This window comes from Atractosteus spatula, chromosome 19, assembly GCF_055471065.1.
Source record: "Atractosteus spatula isolate fAtrSpa1 chromosome 19, fAtrSpa1.hap1, whole genome shotgun sequence".
NCBI lineage: Eukaryota > Metazoa > Chordata > Actinopteri > Semionotiformes > Lepisosteidae > Atractosteus > Atractosteus spatula.
This window is the reverse complement of record NC_142724.1, coordinates 6,546,433-6,573,547: the sequence shown is the minus strand read 5'-3', so window position 1 is coordinate 6,573,547 and position 27,115 is coordinate 6,546,433. Positions and strand designations below refer to the sequence as shown.

At 43.5% G+C, this 27,115-nt stretch overlaps 2 protein-coding genes across 2 annotated transcripts in view; one reads left to right on the top strand and one right to left on the bottom strand.

The window, feature by feature from the left end:
• Positions 1-12,456, top strand: part of plcg1 (phospholipase C, gamma 1) — a 39,455-nt gene extending 26,999 nt beyond the window's left edge. Inside the window, exons 18-32 of the mRNA XM_088937566.1 lie at positions 842-961; positions 1,690-1,870; positions 2,248-2,325; positions 2,410-2,513; positions 2,795-2,888; positions 3,301-3,370; positions 3,759-3,922; positions 5,041-5,137; positions 5,565-5,789; positions 6,230-6,378; positions 6,966-7,080; positions 7,521-7,682; positions 8,235-8,323; positions 8,821-9,026; positions 9,371-12,456. Coding sequence (XP_088793692.1) covers positions 842-961; positions 1,690-1,870; positions 2,248-2,325; positions 2,410-2,513; positions 2,795-2,888; positions 3,301-3,370; positions 3,759-3,922; positions 5,041-5,137; positions 5,565-5,789; positions 6,230-6,378; positions 6,966-7,080; positions 7,521-7,682; positions 8,235-8,323; positions 8,821-9,026; positions 9,371-9,413 — 1,897 coding nt within the window. The 3' untranslated portion in view covers positions 9,414-12,456. The remainder of the gene's footprint in view (positions 1-841; positions 962-1,689; positions 1,871-2,247; positions 2,326-2,409; positions 2,514-2,794; positions 2,889-3,300; positions 3,371-3,758; positions 3,923-5,040; positions 5,138-5,564; positions 5,790-6,229; positions 6,379-6,965; positions 7,081-7,520; positions 7,683-8,234; positions 8,324-8,820; positions 9,027-9,370) is intronic.
• A 203-nt stretch (positions 12,457-12,659) lies between these two features.
• On the bottom strand, positions 12,660-25,875 carry zhx3b (zinc fingers and homeoboxes 3b). Its single transcript, XM_088937612.1, has 3 exons — positions 25,574-25,875; positions 14,497-17,570; positions 12,660-13,350 (listed from the first exon to the last, which is right to left on the bottom strand). Exons 2-3 carry the CDS (start codon positions 17,396-17,398, stop codon positions 13,310-13,312), a joined length of 2,943 nt encoding a protein of 980 aa, XP_088793738.1. The 5' UTR covers positions 17,399-17,570; positions 25,574-25,875; the 3' UTR covers positions 12,660-13,309.
• Positions 25,876-27,115: the final 1,240 nt, after the last annotated feature.

Below are 27,115 nucleotides of genomic sequence, written 5' to 3'. Positions count from 1 at the left end.
CGGAGACCAATTTGCCCATCAAGCTCGTTAGGTTGCCAGGGGCTAATTGACTTCTTCTTAAAAGAAGTTGGGATATCAGCTGCAGCATGGATGTCCGTCCTATTCCAGAATCCCACAAACCTTTGTGTCAAAAAAGTGAACTTAAGTATGTGGTATAAGTATTACTATATACTATAAGTATTCCTTATAGTGTCCACTTGTGCTCCCAGGTATGTGTTTTATGGTTAATTTTGTAATCCATTGGGTTGACTTTGTCAATACCTTTGAGGGTTGTGAGTATATGGTTCAGGTTTCCTTGATCAAGACTAAAAAGGCTTGGTGTCAGTTATAGTGTGTCTCTGTATGGCATTCCTTTGAGCCCAAGTCTCTGGGCTAGTAACCTTTTTCATTCTTAATTGTTAAATTAGTAGGACATTAATTTGTTATATACAGACACTACCAGGGTAATGCCACACGTTATGCAAACTTTCCTTTACATAAACTGCAAGTTTAAAAATCCAGATTCACTATGATTTTTGCATATACATGTACTGTAAGTATGTTTCCTAGCCCTTCCTTAAACAGCTGTTTAATCCATGAGTCTTGTTTAGTCCGTTAAGTTCATGTCTGCTTAAAAGTTAATAAAATAGGTGAGGAACCTACTGTTATCGAAGAACATAATAGTAAAGGCGCTAAAAATGTGAAATTTGGCGTAAAGTTTCAGTTCTGGAAACCATTCGGTGAGTCGGGGGCTGTCTGCACCTCTCTCTTGCTCAGATAAGCATGTAGTTCTCTTCTGGCACTGAGATTCCTGTGGCCTTTGTTGGTGAGGCTGAGTGCTGTGCGCTTGTGTGCCGTGCAGGTGGTACCACGCTAACCTCACGCGGAGCCATGCAGAGAACATGCTCATGAGAGTCCCTCGAGACGGGGCCTTTCTGGTGCGCAAGAGAACGGAGCCCAACTCCTACGCCATCTCCTTCAGGTGAGCACGCCACACCCAGCAGACCTGCACTGGCGCCACTTCGCCAGCAGACAACACTGGTCCACCACTTGGGGCACTGACCCGGCACACCTGCAGGGAACCAGAATTTGCGGGCTGGTTAGTTAAAAAAAATATACCACCTCTTTTGTTTTAGTCAGGGTCGTCTTCAGTTCAAGCAATAGGTACGCCAGTTCCCCCCTTTTATTTACAAAGGGCTGTTATTTCATAGAATTTCGACTTCCATTTTTTAGTGTTTTCACATTCTGGGATGTGCTTGTTCCATTGCAAAAGTTGAGGACTTACATTAATATTTAATTAATATATTAATATTTGTATATATGTGACCGTGTGCAATAACTATTTTTGTTTAGTAGTTAAGACTTAATTGTGAATATATTTGTCTGCAAATTTCCTCATTAATTTACATGATACCTAGACACACAGTGAATATATAACATGCACACAAATACTAGCAACAGTATATACAGTACATAGAGTATTTTAGTCCATGAAACTGTATGAATGCTTTCTTTTCTAAGTTTTTTATGAGTTAGAACCCCTTTTTGTGATAGATGTCAGTGCCAAGGAACTCTCCCCCACCCAGGTCAGCGGTCTCTCCAGGAGAAAGAGTGTGGAGAAATCCAGCTGTGTGTTACTCAGTTCAACAGAGGGAGAGCTGCTCCCTCCCCCCCCTTGTGTCAAAACTCCTGACCCCCGTTTTCTCACAGGGCGGAGGGGAAGATCAAGCACTGTCGAGTCCAGCAGGAGGGCCAGACAGTGGTCCTGGGCACCTCCGAGTTCGACAGCCTGGTGGACCTCATCAGCTACTACGAGAAGCACCCTCTGTACAGGAAGATGAAGCTGCGCTACCCCATCAACGAGGAGACACTGGAGAAAATCGGCACAGCTGTACGTCTGCGGCTCGGTGTGGCAGGACTGATTTCTTAACTGGAAACAGCTGCAGATCAAGGCGATTATGCTTTCATCCCTCAAAGTTATATTCAAGCCTATTGTGTCCTCTGGCCTGTTCAGCTTATCCTTTCTGGGATGTGATGTTTTGCTTTTGTGAAAAGGTACAACTTGGAAAATGTTGTATGTAGGAACAGCAGAACCTGACAAAAAATGTGCTAAAGCTTTACAATGTTTTAGGCAAAAACCAGTTTATATTCTGTTCTTCAGTTATTTATGGTTTTCTTGTAAGGTCTGAAATTGCATCACATTGTGTGTTAGGTGCACAGTGGTAAAGATTTCGCAGGAAAGATGTTTCAAAAAGTTTGTCTTTCCAGGAGCCCGATTACGGATCTTTGTACGAAGGACGGAATCCAGGATTTTACGTAGAAGCCAACCAGATGCCTACATTTAAGGTGTGACTTCTTCAGCATCAGGCAAGCCCCAGATTCATCCAAAACCATCCACTCTTTGTGTAGTGACTGTCTTTCTCTCTGCAGTGCACTGTGAAGGCCCTGTACGAGTACAAGGCCCAGCGTGATGATGAGCTCTCCTTTTCCAAGAACGCCATCATCCAGAATGTGGAGAAACAGGAAGGAGGCTGGTGAGTCAGCAAGGGCACACAAACCCATACAGCTGGTTAAACCCATGGCAGCAAAATAAGAAGGAGGGGAGGCACCAGTTTACTTTAAGGAGTTGAACTGGTTTTTACATCGTGATATTGAGTTGCAGTGTGTGCGGGGACTCCAGAGTACAGTTCTGGGATCTTGCAGCTCTTGTGTTTTGGGATACATGCAGTATTGTCAGAGAATGAGGTGAAAGACTGGACAGCTTTTCTCTTTAACTGGGTATTGTGTGTCCTGTCTGCCTCCATTCACTCTGCAGGTGGAAGGGGGACTGTGGAGGAAAAAAGCAGCTGTGGTTCCCATCCAACTATGTGGAAGAGATCAGCCCCACCACTGTGGAGCCCGAGAGATCTGTACGTTTTCTTGACTTGTTACCACTGTATTTCTGTCTGCAAAAAGAAATGTATGGATTGCAAGAGAGGCTCACTTTTCTCTGAACTTTACGTATGAAACGTTTTTTTGCGAAGTGCAATGCTGTTCATGAACATAAACCTAATTATAAGTGACAGTTTTTCTATGTAACTACTTTACTTTTTCTAACTCTTGAACACTCAAGAGTGAATAAATGTCAACCTTTAGACAAAAAATATTTAAAGAAACCCTAAAACATTTGTGGTAAAATCTCTCAAAATGGCATTCAATGTCACAGCATGACACAAGCTGCTGTTGAGTGTGTCCAAGCAAACTCCTAGCTGTGTTCCGGGCCAAGGGCTCTAGCCTTCCCATCCTACAACGGTACTAACGCTGGTCTGTTTGAAACTGCAGCCGTCGGCTGAGAACAGCCCGCTGGGAGACCTGCTTCGGGGGAGTGTGGATGTGTCTTCGTGTCACATTGGTGAGTGACACTCGCAGATCCGTGCCCAGTCGCGACACATAGACGTCAGGGGTTACATTGCCCGGGGATGTTACAGTACATTTGGTTATCTCAGTGCTCGTAAAAAAAAGATAAGGCATTTCTAGATTTGTTTTTCTGTGTGCCTTGTGTTTGTGACCCATATTGGTGTGTTCTCAATGCTAAATGCACTTGACTAATTATGTACACATATACTTACTGGTAATGAAAGCTTGAGTGGTTTTGCGAACACATGGCCTCCTTTAGCCTTTTGCAGGACCATGAAAGAAAAACACTGGAAGGCTGTTCTTCAAGGCCTGATGGTCTATTGAAGTAGCTGCCACAGCTATGCAGCTGCTCAGCCTTCCTCTCCATCTCCGCTTTCCTGCAGTTGTGCGCCCAGATGGAAAGGGACCCCGGCCGTTCGTCTTCTCCCTCATGACAGCTCCCACGCCGCGGCCCGGGCAGGTCCTGGACATCGCGGCGAACACGCAGGAAGAAATGAAGGACTGGGTGCTGAAGATCCGCGAGGTCACCATGACCTCTGAGGCCAAGGTCAGCCACCCGTCGGCTGCAGTCAGATGTGATGCAGCAGTCCTTCTATAGAGCTGCTACATGGCAGCTCATTTGACAAATAATTACCTGTTTCTTTTATATGCACTTGATTTCATGTCTTTTGTACTCTGTCATGTCTTTTAATTTGGTTCTAGTAAATATTTTCAGTAGCAGATATGCTATAGGAGTCATGGTGTAATGTGTAGTCTGAGATTCCCATTGCAGAGCACATCGATGTCCTTGTTTTAGATCCAAAATGGGCTAGATGGTGTCGAAGAAAATTCTTCACTCAGGTTAGGTGTGGTCAAACCGAGTCCTTTATTCATGCGCATGAGGAGGATAAAATCATGCAGACCTGAGAGCAGTCTCTCATACAGATCTGTAAAAATCTACCCACACTGAGATGGTAAATGCAAAGAGTTTTATACAGCAAATTCACACAGGAAAGCTCAGTCTAAGTTTCCATATTAGGAGATGTTTTTTCTCTCTACAAAACATTTCTTTGTAATTGACCACGTTCTTCTTAAGAAGCAGTTTTACCTTGCATATAGACAAAAATGAAGTAAGCAAACAGAAGGTGTGAAAATGAGCTAGACACTTTGTGGTTTTAATATTAATGTCAAAAGGTTAAATAATATGCTTGAATTATCCTTTTATACTGTTGCTAAGCAAAAGCATATGAGCAAAGGCAAATAGTCACTATATTATATACTTAATAAAAAGTCAAATGCTAAAATTCTTCCTCAATGGACTGAATGTCCACCTGCCATTTGTAATCATTCTATTCTTCCATGTTGGTGGCATTCCTTCTAATGTATACTCTACAGTAACTGTGCAGCCTTCTGGGCAAAGTTATTTACCAAACCAGTGTCAGAACTGGTTATAAAGTAGACATAAACATTGAACTGTTCTTCTTCCTACTGTACGTAATATCTGCTTTAATGGTTATTCCTGGACTATATGGATATAAGGACCATTCCTGTTCCATTGAGTCATTTGAATTTGTTTTCTTCAGCTGAATCCTGCTTGGTTTTTCTTCAGTAAACATGAAGTTTTTAACTATGATAAGTAGACACCAACCAGCATTTTGTAATGTGTGTGTGGTCCCTTGCTGGTAGATGGAGGAGGGGAAGATGATGGAGAGGAGGAAGAAGATCGCTCTTGAGCTGTCGGATCTCGTCATCTACTGCCGACCAGTTCCCTTCGATGAGGAGAGTAAGGGCTATTCTTCATCCAACGATGCTCTTTTAGGAGAATGAGTGTTGGATAAAACTAAATATTTCTATTAATAAAGATATGAGTGATGTATTCAAGGGAGTAATTGTCATCTGAAGGTGACTTTTTAAGATATGGTCCCTGTATATTGGTGTGTGTATGTGGTGGCTAGGCTTGTATGGCCAACATTTGTATTGTGGTCATTTATTTTTTTAAGTAGTTAAAAAAGAGCTGTATCTAAAATCTCACATTTTGATATGCTTTTCATATTACTGCACCAGATAATTAGACAATATTCCTGTGGTACAGGTAAAAATCAGTACTTTATTCATCACATCCTGCTGTCTATGCTCATGTGGATGAAGTAGTTGCTTGATGGATGTCATGCTGAAAGCACTAACCTCCCTGGTCTCCTCTCCCCTGGCAGAGATTGGCACAGATCGTGCCTGCTACAGAGACATGTCCTCCTTCCCAGAGACCAAGGCAGAGAAGTATGTCAACAGAATCAAGGGCAAGAAGTTCCTCCAGTACAACCGGCTGCAGCTGTCCCGCATTTACCCCAAGGGCCAGCGCCTGGACTCCTCCAACTATGACCCCCTCCCCATGTGGCTGTGCGGCAGCCAGCTGGTGGCTCTGAACTTCCAGACGGCAGGTAGGGGAAGAGAGGGCTTTGTAGCAGCTTTGTGCAGTGTCCCAGTGTGGCCTGGCCTTCTGAACCAGTACACTGCGTGAACCTGTGGTTTAATCCAGGTCGTGTCAGTCTTCAACACCTAGAACAGTGAGATCTTCTTATTTGCTAAGCACGTTTCAAGAAGCAGTCTTTAGACAGCTTTACCTAGACACACGGACATTGAAGTGAAATCCCTTCCAGTTCAGTACTTCATTCAAATGTGGTATTCCTCTTAATCCATATTAGAGCCATACATAGTGCGTTCAAATAATATAGGTAATAGAATGTAGAAGGAGAAGAATGGTTTGTATGGTCTCTTACCCTAAAACAAAAAGACCGTAGAGTTGGGTGAGAAAACTGCCCTTTCACCGCTCCTCGCAGGACACACAGAATGACTGGTACATGTACTGCCCTCTGTCTAGACAAGCCCATGCAGATGAACCAGGCACTGTTCATGCTTAATGGGAGGAGCGGTTACGTGCTGCAGCCTGCAATAATGAGGGATGAGAACTTTGACCCCTTTGACCGCAACTCGCTACGCGGGCTGGAGCCAATCACCGTCCAGATAGAGGTAGGTAAATGGCGCACATTGTTCAAACTTGCATTGGTGTACAGGGCAGAAACATTACATTTTAAGACAGCAAATATTTTCATTTAAGAATATGAAAGCATTAAATCTAATTATTACATTATCCTATCACTTTCAGTAACCACGTATCCAATTCAGGGTCACAGTGGCCTGGAGCCTATCCCAGGAAGCATTGTGTGCAAGGCAGGATATAAGCTGGAGGGGACGCCAGTCCATCACAGGGCACACACAGACACAATCGTGCACACTCTCACACTAGGGCCAGTTTTTTTACCAGTTAACCGGCCAGTATGTCTTTGGACTGTGGGAGGAAAATGGAGCACCTGGAGGAAACCCACATAAACCCTGGGGGATCAGCAAACTCCACACAGACAGCACCCCAGATTAAGCCCCAGGGCCCCAGCACTGTGCCACCATGCCTCCTAATTCTAATGATATCCAAATCTACCTTGTGATGGTATTGACTGCTTTGTTTCCTTCCCCTGAAGTGAGCACAAGCAATGTTATTATGTGTAGTGATGAGAGAGTGCTTTTGGTCCACACAGTCTGAAAGGTCTCTCATGCGATAGGTGCTGGGTGCTCGCCACCTGCCGAAGCATGGGCGAGGTATCGTATGCCCGCTGGTTGAGATTGAAGTGTGTGGAGCAGAGTATGACAATGCCAAACAGAAGACTGACTCCGAAGGTGAGCAATCTTTTGTCTAGTTTCAATGTACAGATTTGTATTGGATATAATATTGCTATCTTGTTAATAACAGCTTAGTTTATAAATGGGTATATTCATATTTATTAGTTATTATGTACAGTGTATGTATGTAATACAGTGTATAGTGTATGATTATACTTCGTTTTGTCTGTGTGCTTTCCAGAAAATATCCTTTCTGGTCTTTATACAGATTCAGTAATTGCCTCCGAACGGTTATGCGTGTTACGTTCAAAGAAAGAGGCCAAATTCATAGGTATTCATTATATTTAAAATAAAAATAGTTTTAATCAAGGGATCACTGTCAGGTCTGAACTGTGGTAAAACGGAGTTTATGTTCTGCAGGTTGTAAAGGAATTTGCTAACATAGTTTTGGCATTTGTTTCAAAAAGACTGATTATACTCTCTCTCTTCGTCTCCAGCGGACAATGGTCTTAACCCTATATGGCCAGTAAAGCAGTTTCGGTTCACTGTGTGCAATTCAGAATTTGCTTTCCTGCGCTTTGTGGTCTACGAGATTGATATGTTTAATGACCAGAATTTCCTCGCACAAGCTACCTTCCCCGTGACAGGACTCAAGACAGGTATCGTGTGTTCATGGAGTGTATCTGGTCTGACAATGACAGCAGTTTGTCCTGTGAGATTCTGTGGCAGGTTTTCTAAAAGAGACAATTTAGTCAGATCTAGGTCATGACTATCTAGAAACCTCCTTCCTCAATAAAGTCAAAGCTTTAATGTGTGTCATTTCAAAGAAGATTTTTATCTAGTCTAAACACTGCTAATTTTTATGTACAATTTTAATCTTTAATTTCAGACTCTACTCTTAAGCGTTAACATACACTATTAACAAAACAAAGACAAGCTGTCATAGTAATCAGAAATCGGAAACCACAAATACTTGTGCACTCTGCTAAATCCACATTTTCTGGAAGAGCATCAGCAGAAGGTATAGGGCGACTTTAGGTTATGAAACACATCGTTAAAAATTTTGGATTCCCTACTTTGTAACTGGTCAGAGCTGAAAACTGTAAACTTGTAAAACCAAGCGTGGTTGCAATACAGTTCACTTTCAATATTTTCCCCCTGTGTCCGAGAGCCCCTTCACCGCAGCTTGTGTGCTCTGTGTTGCTGCCCAGGTTACCGGTCAGTCCCTCTGAAGAACAGCTACAATGAGGACTTGGAGCTGGCAGCTCTGCTGGTCCACATAGACATCTTCAGCGGCAGGGTAAGCACTGGTCTTTGACTGTATTTCAGTGTCCAGGGCTGCATGTGAAGATGGCAGCTAGTGTTTATAGCATAGCTCGGGGGTTTCCACTTATTCATACAGGTGACCCAAAATCACGTGTTGATTAAAGATGAGGAGCACTTGTTTAAGCAATTGATCAATTAATTCCAAGGGGAAAGCTGGTCCCTGAGGGCTGATTCTGATTTCTTGTTCCAAATGATCTCCGAATAACTTCATTGAATTAAATTGTTAAATTGTTGCAGGCTTTTAAAAATTGATGTCAGGTCCTCTTAGTAGATCTGCTGGACTGAGGCCCTCCAGGACCAGGGCTGGAGACCCTTGGCCTGGTTGTAAAATAGCTAAGGAGCAAATCCTCCACTCCAGACAAGTGGCAGAGGCGTGAGACGGCCACAAAGTCCAACTATGAAGAACGGTCCCGTTGAATGATCAGTCAGCAAGCGCCTGTCAAGGAAGTGATGGCCCTGCTTTTTCCCTAGCACGAGAATGGGGAGCTGAGCCCCTTCCTGGGTGCTGCCGCGGCCGCCCACACCATGCGGGACAGGCTGGGCGACGCCTCTCCCGGCCAGATGCTGGCCTACCGGGGGCGCGAGGGCTCCTTCGAGTCGCGTTACCAGACCCCCCTGGACGACTTCCGACTGTCCCAGGAGCAGCTCCTGGACCACGCCGACCCCAGAGAAAAGAGGTGGGACTGTCCGTCTACATCAGGATGCAGTAGCCAACCCTACTCATGCTTGAGACCCTGTGTGCTGTTCAGCAGCCACAGGTAGTCGCTGTGGTGTGCAGTACCGTTGTCGCATATTCCAACAGGAGATGCTTCCTTACGCTTTGTGATTTGCAAACTTGTGTTGCAGCAGAGTGTAAATGCACCTGACACTCCTGTTAAAGCTGACTAATCCTACATCAGTAATATTATTTACATGGTGTCAGTTGAATTATGCCATTGCCTCGCAAATTTTTTGTTCAATCTTTGGGGGTATGAAATTAAACATTCTGTAATGTAATAACTTTTGGTTTTGGGCTTTACAGGTTAATGCGCAGGACCAGGGTGGGTGGAGAGAATCGTTTGTAGATGAAGCGGGGCCTGTTTCAAGTGCCTCCAGTACTGATGATGTCACTGACTGCTGTGAAAACTGGTTTCTATGGAAACGTTACCGCTTTGGCCTACATTTCAGGCAGCTCTTCCTCTTCTCTCTGTCCTCGGCCTCTCAGAACTGTTCTTGAATGGGGGGGGGGAAGCCATCAGTTCTGGAAAAAGAAGAATTGAAGTAATGCCTCTGTCTTGTTTTAAATGAGCTTTTATGTGCAAACGAAGAGGAGGAGCCTGATTTGGAAATACCATGTCGTGCCGACATCTGTTTTAAACTGTTTATATAGTTTTCATTTGTTTCTCACATATATTTATTCAAGTTAGCTGCTTCCCATTTGGATCCAGCAGCTCCTTTTCTGCTCTCAAAGAGCTGAAATTCATTTTTTTAGTTTAACAAATATTTTAAAGTTTCATTGTATTACTTTTTTAAAAATTTTCCCCCAGAGTGTTGATTCCACTTCCTCCTGATTTTCACTTTCTAGGTGAAAAACAGGCATCCAGGTAAACTACTTTCATGTGCCACTGCAAAGTGGATATTTATTGTTGATAATTTCGGTGTCCAACATTTTTGCTTCTTTTATCAAGAGCATGTGCTCTACATGTAGAATAATCGGCAGGGGCCAGTCATAAAAACACCCCACCCACTAAAGGAACACAAGCATGGTTTCTTCATTTAGATCAAGCAGCAAGGAAAAGCACCGGTTGATTGGCCCATGATGAAAAGTGGTCAGTTTATTAATGTTCTCAAAAGGCCAGAGATGTTTTAAATGGCTGTGTGGCGCTGACCGCGCTGTCCTGCAGCCGAGTCGAAGAAGGCATGGTTGAAGGTGTCGTTGGAACCCCCATCAGATTGATCCCAAAGAAGTGTGAGAGAGTTCATTTGGTGGGAATGCTAGAGTGTGGTGAAAAACCACAAACGAAGAGGCGTTTTAGAAGCCAGCTCTGTTTCCTGTCCCTCGAAGCAGTGACAGTGGTTTGCAGCACTCAGATGCTCTGTTCAGCTTCCAGCGTTTGAATTACACAGTACTTAAGATTTTATTTTTCCCCATCAGCATCACCGAGCCCTGAAAGTTTAAAAGTTCCAGTCCCCATGAAGCTGTTTTCGATTTTAGCAGGGAGAGACTAAATGGCTAAGATTACACTGTACTGCAAAAGTCTTTGCAAAACTCCTCGGTACGCTAACTGTTGTCTTAGAGGGAATATTGACATGGATGCAAAACGTGGCTGAACAGTGTAGTGCTGTTTCAAGCAATTTTTCCTGAATTAAAGAAAAACCTGTTTGTCATTTTGTAGCATACCACAGACCATGACTCTGTGTTGTTGCAGTGTTCCGGCAAAGAAAAAGGAATTTTGTCACCACCTGGTTTTGACTGTAGTTAAGTGTTTGGGTAGGAAGACTTTTAACTGTGTTCAAGAGTATAGTAGATTTTAAAAGGAAGAGGTTTTATCATGACATTTCATCCTTTGCTAGTACAATATGTGCCTTGACAGTTGTCAAGTTTTGTTTTTTTAGTCCAAATTGTTTCTGCCGTATGATTTTTACTGTTCTGTCTTTTTTTAGATTACATGCACTGCAGGAATCGGTCAGTATGTTCTCAGAAACCATTAATTCTGATAAAGGGTAGATTTGTTTTCCAGTTTTTCCTTTTTTTTAATCTTGACCAACAAATGAAGTAATATACAGTATAGGAGGACCACATTTCAGAGTATTCTTTAAAGAGAAAGACCAGAGTGTTCTCAATGTTTTTTTTTTGTTATTTTAACAAGGGGACCAACATTAGCATTAAATGTTGATAGAAAAAATGTTGTAATGGGAATTTTAATACTACCACACAATATCATAAATAGCCCACTATTGCTGTAGTTGATGGGTAACTGTAAACAAAGTTTGACAATAAAAAGCTTGTTAGTCGCAGTAACAATGTGCTATCAGCAGATGTCACCCTATCACAGCTTTAGCCGATAGGAAACCTGATTTCTTGGACTTAACTGAAGGTCTAAAACCTCAAAGAAAGCATGTGAATAAATATACTTGCTTAGATATTGTAATAAACTCAATCCAATTTTAAGAAACTGAAGAGGTGCTTCGAGTTCCCATTTTATGCAACCTTTCTCAGACAGGTGCTAGTTTTGACTCTAGTGCAGGAGATTAAATCAGTTGAAGATTGAAGGCAGATGTAAATGAGCAGTTATGCCATTTTTTATTATTTAATTTTACCTGGAAGCAGTGTTTCTTAATATAGCTGGGACAAGTGTAATAATTATGCTGCCAAAAACTTTCATTTCACTCTGCAGAGATTACTGATGCAGTGTTGCCGTTGGTCAAGTATTGATGGAATGCATGTCCAAGTTCTGTCTTGCAACAATATCCCTGTTTCAGATGCTGCTGTCACTGACTTTGACGGAGTTCTAAATTAACTGCAGCTTGTGTTGCTGAACTGGCGTGAGAAATATGTTTGGCGGGTAACCCAAAGAGTACTTGCGCCACTTTGTGAGAAACCTCTACCTGTTTGTTTTCAAGCCTTCCTCCAGTCATTTCCCCGACTGAAATGTCACCACTGTATCTCTTGGCCAGACTGACATTCCCCCCTTGTGTTTTCACTTGAGACAATGGAGTGTCTTTAAAAAGACAGAAACGCTATGCCTTACAGAGCTGGCCTCTCCGTTGCTGAACAGAGGAAGCACTGGGACAAGTAGTGGAGCAGACATCCTGTAACGGAGGTCCTCCTCTGGCTGTGTTATGTGAGTCGCTGGTATGAGTCTGTGCCTGTGGACTGAAACGGGGGTACTGTTGCTATAGTTGGCAACTCCCAACAGCTGCTGCCGCTGATCTGTTTTCGCTTCAATGTGCCTCCGTATATATATTGTGAGACTCTTGTTGAATGTCTTTTTTTATTATTTCTTACTGTTCTATTTACAAATGAAGCCTTTCTGTAACGTGCCTAAGCTATGAAAATATGTAAATTTAATTTTGCCTTTCATATTAAACATACTCTGCCTGAGAATTAAACTACTTATTCAGCCATTTCAGCACTCTTGCCTGTTTTCTGTATTAACTAGCGGGGCTGGAAGAAGAGCTGAGCAGAGGACTTTTAAAGCCTAGTTCTCAACATGATTTTTATTTTACAGTCAGAAGTACAGTTAGTTAATCCAATAGATAAACTTCCTAAAACTAGATGATTTAATAACACGTTTTTTCTTTTTCCCTAAAAGTCAGACAGCTCAGAACCCATGCACTATTTTAATTATGCATTTAAAATACAGTACAATAAACACCCTTTTAACATTTCTTTGCTGAAAACCAGACATGCAGTTTTAAGAGCTACAGTTGGTAAAAGAAATGGAGACTGTTACACGGAAAAAGAAAAAAAAATAATCTCAATTCATGTGAATGTTCCATTTATTCTACAAGGGAAAATAATTATAAATAGACAATGCAGCAGCCCTTGGTATGTATTTTATTCTGATAAAAGTTCGTTTGAAATCTTATACAGTCAACAATGGAAAGTTTAAAAACTGTCGAATTAACGGAGAGTAATTTTGAAGTTGTGCTGAAGTACGGCTTGTGAAATGACACAAATAGAATAAAATCCTCCCAGATGTGCCTGGGACATTTTAAAATTGTCCACGTCACTCCTACCCAATTGGCTTTCGACAATCCCTCATCGCCAGCCACAGTTCTGTCCTGTCTGATCGTTCTTTTATCAGACCTGCGACTTGTCCTTCCCTCACATGCCGACAGGGGTCCTCTCGGTCCCGTTCCCCTGCGGGCTGAGGAAACCCGTCCCTGCTGGGACCCTGGCAGTGCCTCGCTGCGGCCCAGTCCCATCCGAGGTCATGAAACAAACTCCTCAAAGCATCCATCTGCAGAGCCCATCTCACTGCCCACTCTGGCACACCGGTCCTTCACTTCCTGCTTCTGAAACACAGGGGCACAACAGGTAAATGTAAGGCCTGCTCACATAAACCTCCTCCCTCCCTCCCTCCATAGGCAGCCAGCCCTGGTAGAGGAACTGTAGGCCCGGGACCAGGGTTTTACAGGCTTCTCTGAATTAACTTAAGAGCATAAAAAAAGAAGACGGGACTTTTTATCCACCAAAAAGCTCTTAATTACAATCCCAGCTAAAAGGCCACCCCTGGAGTAACCCATCTCTCATATATAATGAAGAATATTTGAATATTTTAGTTATGTTTTCAATCAGGAATTATGTTAGGTTTATTTTAAAAAAATGTACATGGCACTTCAGCTTGCCTGTCTAGACAAGCCACACACCTCTTTCTGTTTCCTCCTTCATGTGGTTCCTGAGCTCTTGTCCATTCCCCACATTCACTCCCAGAACAAACACAACTAAAACTCTGATTAACTGGCTACCCTCCAGCTTCCAAGACCAGCCAGACAGCTGTTTCCAGACTTATTTCCTTCTTATTTCCACATGAGAGTGTTCTATGAATTGACATGAAGCTGTAAACATTTTCTTAAACATTATTCCCCACTACTTCGCCAAAGACTCCAGGTCTAAGATGATTTGAGGGCTATGAAGAGTATGTTGTCTTATAATAACACAGTTATTAAATATCTGAAAAACAGTGTTTGTTTCACTGCAGATTTGTCTTCTTTCCCCAAGACCGTAAACTAAATCATTTTCTAATTGTTTCAGTCATTAAATGCCCTTGTTGTTTCATGTAGTTTATAGGAACTTCACCACTGCTAAAAGGTTGCAAAAGCAATTTTGAATCGCAGGTATGTTTTTAAGATTGTCGGTAGAAAAAGTACTGCTTTATTTGTGGGAAATAAAGAAAATTTCCTTATTACATATTGGAATGAAAGGGTTCTTGTACTATAAGTTATATTTTGTGCAAAATTAACGCAACAAAAAATACAATATTGTTATAGAGTTATAGAGGCAAACAGCTCTACACGATGTTCCAAAACATCAGTTTTAAAATGCAGTACAGCACCATTAAGATTTGTCCTAAATATTGAAATACCACTTTATATTGTTCATACTAACTGCCTTGAAATACACATATAGTAATACACACAAGAATTCCTTCTATGTCTCACCTAATGTACGCTCCTTGGGCTTTGAAGACTGCAATTCGTGTGCTTGTGTTGTTTCCACCTCGCAGCTCAGGCTTTTTTTGGACAGTTCCTCTTGGTCCTGGGCCCCCTCTTCACTGCCCGTCTCTACTGCTTTGTCTTCCAGTGGTCCCATGAGCAGGAGCAAATGTTTGACAAACCACTGCCGTACCTGCTCCTCGCTCAGGCCGCTGGAATCCGCCAGCCCTTTGACGTGCTCCTCCTCCAGTTTCTTGTGACTGGCCAAATAGTCCGCCAACACCTTTGTGTCCTCCTTGCCTTCCTCCTCCACCATGCGCTGGTAGCTTTCCAGCCACTTCAGCTGCCCGTTCTTGCAGACGTAGCGGCTGTCCCCAAACCAGCGCACCACCTCAGGCCGCGGGAGCCCCGTCTGGGTGGCCACGTCCTCGTACTGCGTGTTGCTGGGCCACTGAGTACGGGCAAAAAGCTGTTTGAGCAAGTGGAGCTGCTCGGGTGTCTTCTTACTGCGCGGAGATACAGAAGGAAGCGTTCTGGGGCTCTCTGTCGGCGCCGGAGAGCTAGCCTCTGCATCAGGCTTGCCATTGGACTCGGTCACTTTCAGCATCTTGAGGTTGATCTTAATGGGGTTCACCTTGGGTTCGGAGGCGGACACCTCCTTCTGTTTTTCCTCCTTTCCCCGCTTCTGAACACCCTTTCCTCGTGAGGGCTCTTCCTTTTCCTCTTCTCCTCCCTCCTCCTCTTCCTCCTCCTCTTTTTTCTTTTCCGCAGCCACTTTCTTTCGCCGCTCAGAGAACCAGCCATCGATCTCGCGGCGGGTCATCTTTGTCTCGGCCCGTAGGCGGTCCACCTCCTCTGGAGACGGCAGGGGGTTCTGGGTAAAGCTGGCTTCCAAGGCTCGCACCTGCTGTGGATCTCTTTCCTTGTAACGGATGGCGGTGAAATCGGGGGTCTGGTGCCACGATGATCGCCGAGAAGGAGTGGTTGGCGTTGCCTGCTGTTGTGGCTGTTGAGGGGTGTGCTGATGTTGTGGGGATGTCGGGCTCCCTGCGGAAGAGGGACTATCTGCAAGATCCAGGACCGAGTTCCCGCTAAAGAGCCCCCCTGCAGAGGAGCGGGTGCCCTTCAGGTTACGGTAATGGTAACGCCGGTCACTGAACCACTTGCGCACCTCCCGGATGGTCAGCCCTGTGATTTTGGTCAGCCTCTCCACTTCCTCCTGCTCGGGGAACTGGCTGCGTAGAAAGCTCTGCTTAAGGGCAGTGAGTTGCTCTTGTGACTTCTTGTTCTTGTAGAAGCTGGGGTCCAGTATACTACTGGGGAGAGTGCGAGTGCTGTGGGTGATGTTAGCAATGGTTGGCGCAGTATCCACCACTTTAGTGCTGCTGCTGCTGCTACTGCTACTACTGCTGTTGACGCTGCTGCTGTTGTTGCCGTTTATGCTGTTACTGCTGCTGGCACTGGTGCTATGAATTTTGTTGCTATTGCTGATGCTGCTTATGATGACACTACTGCTGCTGCTTCCACCGATGCTTACTATGGTGCTGGCCCCTTTGTCAGCCACAAGAGCAGTGCTGGGCCTGGCTTGCAACTGAGGCTTTGCTGCCATCTGAGGCTTCGGGGTGACAGCCAGAGCCATAGGGGCACTGCTCACCTGGATGCCATTAGCCATCATGGGCTGAGTGACTATGACCCCTCCTTGCCCTACTAAGCTCCCTTGAATAATATGAGGCATGCCATTAGAGCCTAACGGAGCAGGCAAGACGGTGATGGTGTGCGGGTGAGAACTGTGGTGTGGCGGGGCTGTCTGAATGATTGTATTGAACATCTTCCGGCGGGCATCCTCGATTTCTTCCGGTGACCAGCTGATGCCCTGCTTCAGCCGCTGAGCCGTGAACCAAATTTTGATCTGTTCTTCGGGGTACTTCGTGACCACAGTTAGGTAGCAGAGTTCTGCCTTGGTGGGGTAGGGGAACTTACTAAATGAGGACTTGAGGTAGCTGTTGGTGTCCATTGCGGCATTATAAGCTGGGATGCTGCTCAGAGGAATCATGACCTTGGGGAGATTTTTGGAGCTAGTTGAGGACAGTGAAATGGGAGCTGGCTGTTGTAGGCTTCGATTTTGCACCACAGATACCACTTGTGTGATGGCAGTCTTCAAAACTGGCAGTGCATTTGAACCATTCACAATTTGTATTGCGGGAGGGAGGGTAACTTTGCTGGGTGGTCCATTGTGGACAATTGTAGCCACTGCTGTCACTGTGGGGGTTTCCCTTTTCTCGGGCTCTTTGCTGCAGCCTGTGTCAGGCTCCTCTACTGAATGGGACACGACAATCCTCTTTGGCTCCGACTTACCTTTCAGCATCTTCATAATGGGTGTCTTGGTGATGGAGATCTCGGACTCTTTGGCCCCCTCAGGGCCCCCTTCACCAGCCACCACAGTCTGCTCTACAGTTGTCTTCCTGTCTTTCTTGCTCACCTGCAAAGTAATGCCTGTTGAGCTGCCCCCCGGGACTGCACTTGGGTGTGCCCGGGCATTGTGCAATGCCAGGCCTTCATAGTTCTTGGTAGACACTCCGCATTCCAGGCAGCAAAAGCTGGGCTCAGCCCGAAAGCTGGGGTGACTGCTGTTCATGTGATCCAGAAAGAGGTTGAGGTCCTGAGACTCAAAGTCACAGGGTTGGCAGGTGTATGGGCCTCCACACCTCTGCGCAGTTCCTACCTCAGTTCTGGTAGGCTCGCACGGTTCCATGGGATCGGGCCCAGCTTCTTCGCTGGGAGGGAAGAGGTCTGTGACTATGCCAGGTGGGCTATCTGGAGTTCCTCCTTCTTGATCCAAGTCCTCCTGAATGTGCATGCTTTTGACTGGTATCATGCATGGTATGGTTGACTTCCTCTTGCTAGCCATGGCTCCAAAAGACAAAAGGACAGCTCAGTGACGACTGAACTACTTCTGTGCCTAAGGAAGTGTCTCAGTGCCTTCGACAAGCCATGAAATGGGGACAGTGCAGGCTCATGACCTTCAGGAATGTCTACACACTGTGAGTGAACTGGAGTAGCAGGTATGAGTGAAAAGCTACCTGTGGAAGAGAGGAAGAATTAAAAGCAGTTAACAAAATGCAAAAGCCTGAATTTGAGGTACCTCTGATAACAAACCAACTTTTGCATTTTTTGGGGTGCAAAATTCAATATAAATTGTAATGAAGGAAAAACAAAATGTCAGCTCCCACAAGTAATTGCAGTACCACCAAAAAATGTCATAATGGGCTGCATTTTGCATAAAACCATAGATGCTTTAGATAGAACGGAATATCCTGTCAACTGTTTACATCATGATATGTTTTGCTTCTCGAATGTTTCAGAATTGTTAGCCTCCCTGTTGCAGGATTTTGACCAGTTAACCCATAATGGCATTTTGCCCGTCTGTAAGGAACAGTTGTCACTGGGCCCTCAGCCCTTACTGCATGAAGGGCTCTTGCTACTGTGAGCCGCTAGAAAGGCCAGACCTTCCTTAAAGGGACTGTCCAACACTATCAAATATACAAACTCTGAAAACACTGCTCGTCGTAAGCCTTTAAAGGACATTTAGAGTGTCCGTTTTTTTAGATCAATAATAAACTGACAGAATAAGTACTACTTAATCTTGCAATTATAATTTACCAATATTTATACACCAGTAACATTGACTGCCAGTGGCCCTAAAACACATTGAAGACCCAGCTCACTGATCTCAGGATAACAAAAACACTCTTTCTGAATACATTTCTGAATGCATATGTAATTAACATATGTACAAATCTGCATTTACCTTACATGCATAACTCGGCTTCTGCATAAAGTGCTAAAATAAATCAAAATATATCTTTCGTACAAGATATTTTGCAATGGCCACCTATACTACAGTCAGCTGGATGCATTATCATGTATTGTGTGTGTGTATATATATATAACTACATCTATAACTAATTTGTCTTAGAAGTGACTACTATACTCCTTACTAACATGGAACAGGAGAATGTCTAAGAAAAGAAATTGACATTTCTGACAACTAACACAACTAACAACTGTTTGGACATTTCTATTGGCTGTGCATGGCCTATGGTTAGGGTGCCCATCACCAGCTGAGCCTGCTTTTATCAGGTGGTTTTCTATTTTAACCTGTACAGCCCCCCCTCCCCCCTTCACTTCCCTGTCTACCTCCTAGCTCAAGCCTTTCAATCTCAAACCTCAGCTGGGTGCCCATCTATCCAGCAGCTCACTTATTAACCACAGAACAGTTTCCTCGGTTTCAAAATCTCTCAACCTCTCTGCTATCAGTGCGCCTGTTGACTAGGCAAGTGAGAGAGAGGGAGCTCTCTACAGTCTGTCCTCTACTTATAAACCCACTAGGCCAAATAGTCTGTGAACAGCGCTGCGAAGGTGTGACCACAAAGCTCTTGTTTTCAGCTGTAGTAACTTACTAAAAAAGCCACTGCCTTTTCCTTCAGTTTTATTTGCAGGAACCACAAGGGTTTCAGTGTGAAAACATAAGCCTCCCTCTTTCACTGACATTTTGTTCATTTTTTTTTGTACCATGTACTGGACTCCCCCTGCAGAAATGAGAGAGCAGCAGCTACTGTCTCACCCTGTCAAAGCTAAATCCACAGGACAGAACAGAATTCTTCCCAAGTGGTTTATAAACAATCTCATGGAGTATGCTAAGAAGACATTTTCTTGCAAACGGATATACAAAGGTCTTTGCTCCTACCTCCCCCCCCCCCCAAAAAAAAAGCTTAACTTAAAAGCACCCCTGAAAACAAACGCTCAAGGTTCTCAAAGTCCTGACAGAGGGCCTTTTAAAACTGCCTCGTGGCTGCTTCCTGGTAAAATCTAGGTCACCGCCATCTTACTACTCTGTAATCCCAGTCCACTGCGTCCAAAACACACTCGTTCTGCCGACGGAAAGGTCATGGTAGATTTAATCAGAGCACTTTTAACCCTCAGAGGGACAGAAGCGCAGAGCAAGATGGAGTCAGAGCGGATGGGATCAGTCCATAAGCACTCTCCACTAGCCCTTCCCCATCATCACACAATCGCTCATTTTCCACACCATCAGCTAGCAATTTAGAGAATTATATTCTGTGTGTATTTAAACCCAGTAATATCTAGATGGTCACAAGAGGTTCAAGTTGTGCATCTGACTACAGCTCTCCCGTAATGCACTTCGATCCTTTTTATATTCATTTCTTCTGCTCTGCCCCCAAAGGAAATTTTCCATTCCAAACATTGTATAGAGATAGTTTCCAATTTCTGTGCTACATCATGTAAGACACAAACAGGCCTACTCCCCCATTAGTCACTAAGCACTTTCAACAGAATTATACAGGAAATTCCAAAATATTAGCGAGAGACAAAATCTATTTCACTAGGCCTTTTGGAGAAGTTAATTCCTCCAGACTTTTCACAATCAGTGATGTAATAAATGATACCCAGCTCAAGATAAGGGGTTACAACTTGTTCAGATCAACAACTATACTAATCTTGATATTGTTATGACAAGAATGTTAAAACCACAGAAAACTTTAGAACAGAGGCAAGTCTTACATTGGAAGAATATACAGTACTTGACATTTTAATTAATGGTCTTTCATGGCAAAACATTAAAAAGTCCAACCCACCATATTCAGTAATCCACTCGGGTGAAGCTCTGGTGTCCTGTGTCACACTTGCTTAGAGAGCAAGTTAGGACTGGGAACACTCTCGCCTACTCCCACTCTGGATAGGACCCCCGCCCATCCCAGAGCCAAGGGGGACAATTTAGGACATCCTATCCGAACCAAGCAGTGTTTGGCGGGAGGTGGTGGGAAACAGGAGCACATGGAGAAAACCCTTGCGAACATGGAAGAACGTGCAAACTCCACACAGACACACGCCTTCAGCCAGAATCGAACCCGGGTACCTGGAGCTGTGAGGCTACAGTGCGGCAATCACATCACCGTGCACCCCATATTCAGAAATGAGAAAAATCAGGTCACACATTAAATGCCGTTATGATGATTGGAACATGATTAAGAGCCGAGTGTTGCAGTGCACTGTGTACTTTAATACGCCCATGTGGTAGACCGTGGCTAACAGATCAAGGATTTCCTCCAGCTGTGACAGAACCCAGCATGTTGGCTTAAACACCTGGCTACCTTTTTTAGGGCTCCCACAACCCAAAAACGTCTTTTTTTTTTAGAAAAAAATTTAACGCTTGAAATCGGAAATGAGAAAGTGAATCTTCATGCCCCCCGCACGTTTACAGCCAAGTATAGAAAGGAATTCATTTTTATACTACACAGCACCTCACCTAACAGCACAAAATACTGTAGGTCCCAACACAATTACAAGCTCCTGCAGCTCAGTAAAAACTTCACGGATCTTTCCCGGATCTCAGCAGCACTCCTACCTGCGAGCATGACTGCCAATAGTGAATTCAAGCACTTGGTTTAACGTGGCGCAAGCTAAGAAGAAGAAGAAGAGATATGAGGACGGCAGGCCCTGCAGAAGGGGTTAACTGCAATGGAGAGTAAATGCCCCAGAGGGTTGGGGACACTATGTTCCGTCTGAGGGAGAAGCGCCCTGTAGCAGGCAGGCCGCTCTGCTGCCACTCTGTTCTGCGTGAGGGGGCACACGCCTGCCAAGACTCTGGGGTCACGTGACTCAGACAAAGGAGCTGCTGGGAAGCGTGTGTGGGGGGGGTCCTGAAGCAGGGCAGTTAGGTTGGGATGGGTGTGTGTTTGGGGAGGGGGAGGATGTGAATACCCACGTAGGAAGTAATGAGGTGTTTGTGCCATTTCGTACTCGCACTCCGCACCTCCTCCCTCCCAAAGGCATGAACACACACGAGTGTGTACGTGTACACACACTCCCTCCGCCGCCTCCTCGACCACCAGAATTTCAATCTCTGAACACGTCCAAAAGGAAGAACACAAGAATCTCAACAATGTATTCACCATATTCCGATACATTAGTTCTTCAGCGATCACGCCGATGCATCAACTCAACACTGCCAACTTCACAGATACACATAAGCAACGACTAATGTCATTTTCTATGCAAAGTACTTCTCTACTAAAGTTGCACGCTGCTCTTTCTAACACTTGCTTTAAAGGCTCATTATTAAGACAATGATTGCACTAGAGGCCGTACGGTCTTACATACGCCTCCCTAAAAGACAATGTGATTTACACCTACAAAAAAATACTGCTGCTGGGATGCAAACTTACGTAGCAGTGAACTGGGATAAAATGGTTAATACAAAAACTGTAAATGTAATAGCAGTGAAAATGCAAATAATGTTCTTCAGATAGGTTTTAGAAACTTATATTGTGTAAAAGACCTCTGACAATGGTGCAATGCATACATTTATTCTCCTGTGCAGTTCTGTTTTAATATAATGTTTGAAGGCCTATTAAAATGTCAGTTTAATAACTACTAGTTATTTAATGTTGTTTCAGGCCCAGTTTTTTTTTTACTTTTTCTTCCTGAGTGGTAAATGGAAACTCTTTACAAGAGTATAATTTAAACATGCAGGCCGCTATTCTCTCTTCAGTGCTGCGGGGTCTGTGCTGTGCTGTGTTTTCTGCAATGTGCTGCGGAGCTCCAGATGTTGTCTGGCAGCTCGCACTGCAGGTCCGGCCCGGTCCGCAGGGAGAGGCATGCAGTGCTACTGATGTGTTAACATTGCCATGGCAACCCTCACCACACAGGCAACCCACCCCCACCAAGTCGCTCTGATCCTTGTTTTTCTGCACTGCTATGGCAAGGCATGTCCTGCGATACTCCTATTTCCAGGCTGTGTGATATGTGTTTCGAGGTGTGGTTTTTGGACAACCTCCTACACTTACCAGACTCCAGCCTTGCACTTTCTATTTGTGTATTGCTGACCAGCTAGTCAAAAAAGTAATTCTTTGTCCGCCTCTTACACAGGCTACCCTACTGCCACACTTCACAAATAACACACCAGGGAGTTTTGTATGCTCTATTAGGCCTTCAATATTTCATGTTTCTAATTATCGATTTTACTTCACACTTTTTACGTTCTTTATTTCTTTATTTTATTTAAAAACACCAACAAACCTTAAATTACATTTTCTAAAATTTGCAATGCCAAATCACTGACTGCTCACCAGCAATTCAGATGTTAAACTCTTTTTAAAAAAAAAAAGATGGCACCCTACTCTGTGCCGTCTAATCTAAAATGGCTGACGTCCTAGCCTCTAAACACACAAAGCTTTGCCGGCTCCTACAGAGAAAAAAGAGAAAGCACAGGAGAGCTTGTTTTATTTACCGTTAAAACCAAAAGCTTTTAAAACCTAAAATTTTCCATCGACAATTTCAGCATCTTCATATATCCTGTCTGGTAACAGGAGAGCCTGAGATCTATTGATTATGCAGCATATACAGCAGAACGGCGAGGTTAAAAACAACATTTTTAAACTAATAAAAGGCTCAATTATTTTTAAAAAATACCTTCTCTTACTGATAAAAGACTTTTTCATTAACGCTTTACAGCTAACGTAAAAAGGTAGCCATGGGAAAATTGAATGCATGTGACGTTCTTGTGCTATTGTGCTGTGAATACTGCTGGCGACTGCAGAGCAAAATGCTAAAACCAACACGGCATTCTAGCATCCTTGAGATGTGAACTTCATATTGTCATTTTGCATTTGCAGTTTCAGCCTCAGAGAGATTGCGTCTCATCTATTTGTTTTATTTATATTAGCATGTCAATCAACCAGTAAAAAGAGAGCCTTAACAAACACATAAAGCCCAGAGGATCCTGGGGATTTTAAAAACACGTACTGTACTAAAATGTACCGGACTTTGTCTTCCTTGTGTAGTTTAGAAGTTTAGAAATTAGGGTTGTTTAGCTGAGCTGCAGATAACCAGTGGCCAAGTGGTGTGGGATGGAGACTGTTTGCTACAATCATGCATTCTTCCAGTGATAAGCTGTGTGCCATAACATGAGAGATACACTGCAGCTACAGCTATGCATCAGAGATCAATTAAAACATTATAATTCCCTTGGGGAATTACCAAAAATGGCAGGATTTTACACAGAAATGTTGTCCTACTATTACAGTTCAGAAAAGGCAAACAACTTGACCTTGTTTTATAAATCAATAATGGGAGCTGATGTAGCACTGGTGCTTAGCCAACAACTCTGGCCATGTGGCTTTATTTTTTACTTTCTGCATGAGAACAGAGAAAGTCTCCCCTTGCTTTTGCAGATACATATGAGACAGCAAACTTTTCTAAGTTCCAGTATGGACCGAGGCACCTAGGACCAGAGACACTGGGGTCTCGTGTTTGAGCCCAAAACATTAAGGAGTTCTAATGTAACCCTGTAGAACTCACAACTCATTGCAATTAAGATCTTGCTGGCGAGTGGACAGATCATCAATCGCATTGGCCAAACTTACAGTATTTAGGATGTAGCTCTGCTCTTCAGGCTGAGGAAGGGATTGAAGAGGACTGGGATGAACTGCCCTAGGACTTTTGTAAACAGCAATGAAAACATATCTTGCTTGAAAGCTCTTGCTTTCTTATGTTCTTATTAATCTGGTTTTATTTGGGTCAGGACCAGAATGGTTCTTAGACTGGATTCAGACAAAGTTATGGCTTGTAGTAAAAACAGACTAACTCCTGGGAGGTTAAATAGTGAAACCTAAGAGGTAAATTCTCAACCCATCACACAGACCGATTTTCAAACTGCATTTCATCAAAGTCCTGGTACAAAAAGAACCATGCCTTTTTTTTTTTAATCAGTAGGTTTAAACAGATATCAGATGTTTCTGTTGCATAACTGTACTCGAATTTCAAATTTCCAAATCAGAACTAAACAAAGAAGTCCCATATGAGCTTTTTCAGATTTTTTTTTAAAATTACTCAGTAAAGACTGGTACACATATGAGTTATTTCTGAATTTCTTTTTGCTTTAATTAAGTGTTGTGTAGGCCTACAGTATATAATCTAGAAGACAGTTTTGCTTTAAATATTTTAATGAAAAGAAACATCGGGGAAAATGGTACTTTGTTATTTAAAAAATTGCTTTTTAATATATTGTTCTGCTTTGTATCTTTCTGATTATACTGAAAGTAAGTAAGAAGCAGGGTATCCGTGGAAGTACTAACATATTTCAGTCAGGCCTCGCTAAACTTCACTTTCACAGCACAGCGAACATTTCCCTGCAGTTCCTAATGTAAACCACGAAAAGGCAAGATAAAGCCACTTAAAAGGCTATCACTCACAAAAGCCAGTTCCTGTTAAAAATTTATTTTACGCATTCACTTTTGGCCAATGAAAACGGTCTCATACATACATTCAAAATCTAAAATATTTGTACAAATGTTGCGGAAATTAAAAATACACCAATTCGACGTTTAAAAAAAAAAACATGTTCATGAAAACTGGAATGAATCAGTAGAGGGAAAATCTTCATTTACAGGAAAAGTTTGGGTCATTATCAATGTGCAAATAGCATATTTTCTATAGCTCCATCAAACGCGGATGACCGATCTCTACATATATTCCAGTCGTCCTAAATCTCAGCCAAACTAGCGGCTCGTAGCAATAATTCACAGGCTAGTGACAGCAACTTCAGATGCGGGCGCTACAATGTTTGTTATCCTATATATATATACATGAGGCAGCGCTTAAGATAGGAGGTACTGTAACTCCAGTTAGTTGAAGTCAGCAGTGTACGAGGGCGCAAAGCCTGCAATATTGGGATGCGTGAATCCTTCCTGATAACAGAAAGAGAGCCCGCATTGGGTCGTGGGCTTCGCGTTTTGCTCCAGCTTTTACCAGAGTGGAGTGAAACGTTGGCACGTTGCTGTGGCGCACACACACACACATAACAACAAAATAGCTGCCGAAGTCTTGAGTCAGCGCCCCCCACCTTCTGTCGCCATTTTAGACACTGGCGCTGCCGAGCTGCTGTAAGGCTGCCTGGCGCTGTTATAGGTAAATAACACAAGTACTGGCAGCGCAACTTCGGAACGGGTAAAAACTCCCTCGGATTTCCTCGGAAGAAAACGAATCAAAAAGGCACGCTTACCTTTCGGTAGATCGAGCTGGAAAATAAAAAAATAGCTGGAAGTGTGTGTTTTTTTTAAATATATAAATAAATACACATAAGACGAGATCGGGGGGTCCCGGCCGGTGTCAATGGTGATGGGGCAGGATAGGGGGGGGGTTGGCCAACCTCTTTCCTCGGTGGCGCAGGGTGTGAGGTAAACCCGAAACTGACCACGGCGACGTACAATTGCCCCGTAGACCTTGTTTATTTCGGATCGATCTGAGCAGAAACGAGAAGGGAAAAGAAAATACGACGTACCCAGGAACACGTGATCGTACAGCGTCACCCACCAGCAAAAAAAAACCACTGATCGGCGAGAGCTGGCTACTCTTCTGTACTGGCTCGTTGGCAGAGAGGCAAAAAAAAAGTTTTCAGAGAAAGGGACTGAAAAAAAGAGTTTAATATAATTTGCATGGGGTGGTGCATCAAGTAAAACCAATACAGGTAGCAGAATCCTATGCACTAACATCACTGTTTCTGAAATATGGACCTCTCCTTTCATTCATCAGACTCGGGAAATCTTTCATTCTCACTGCAATTACACTCTTAAACAATGCAAAGTAACTACCTTGTCTCTTGCTTCTTATCTCCTGTAACACTACTGTATTCTCTTTCCCTTTGGTGATGTTTATTTGTCATTGCGTTGTGTTTGACTGTGCCGTAAAACAAATTTCCCCGAGGGGACAATAAAGCTTGAATTGAAATTGAATTGAAAAATTGAAATCATTTGATTTTTTCTGTCCTGTCATGACAACCACGGTCCGTTGTACATTATTCAGCACTACAGAGGGACCGTTACAACAATGAGAATAAACATTGAACTTCCAAAGGCACGGAGAGCAACGAGTCGTACACGATATGTTGGGATACTCTCATACATTAGGAGACAATTTTCTTTAGGACGCTATAAAGATAACGTGTACTTTTAAATGACAGCAGTGATACTTCGAACAATGGAAAAAGTAAAGCCACCCATAGAGTATCTACATATTAAAAGAAATAAACGTATTAACTACCAAATGTTAAGGAATCAATCTGGGTGGAAAAAAAGTTGAAAAACGCCTTAAATCAGACCGTGTTGTTACAAGATCCTTATCTGTTATTGTTGCAGTTCAAAGTTAGGAAACGCGCGAAACCGATAGGCTATTGTGCCGCACTGAAGTCAGGAAAGTAACCTCATCAATCAGCTCTTGATAGTTCCCTTGGAAATAGGAAGCCCTAAACTCTCGAAAAGACCTCCCACCCACCTTTTGGGAACTCCCAGAGTGACGCTGCTCAAGGCGGCGGCAAAGACTGCGCTTTTGAAATACAAGGATTTATCAAAAGTGTAGGAAAAAATAGAGTACTGTACTTGGCTTTCTCTGCGTGGTTTTCAAAAGCACACCGTTCATTTTAAGTGCGCCGATTTGGGGGGGTCATCTTCTTTATGCTGCTATCAGGAATAAAAAAAACAGCAAAAATAAATAAATTGGCACCTGAGTCACCCGATTCTAAAATACCTCCACTTACACCGTAGACTGC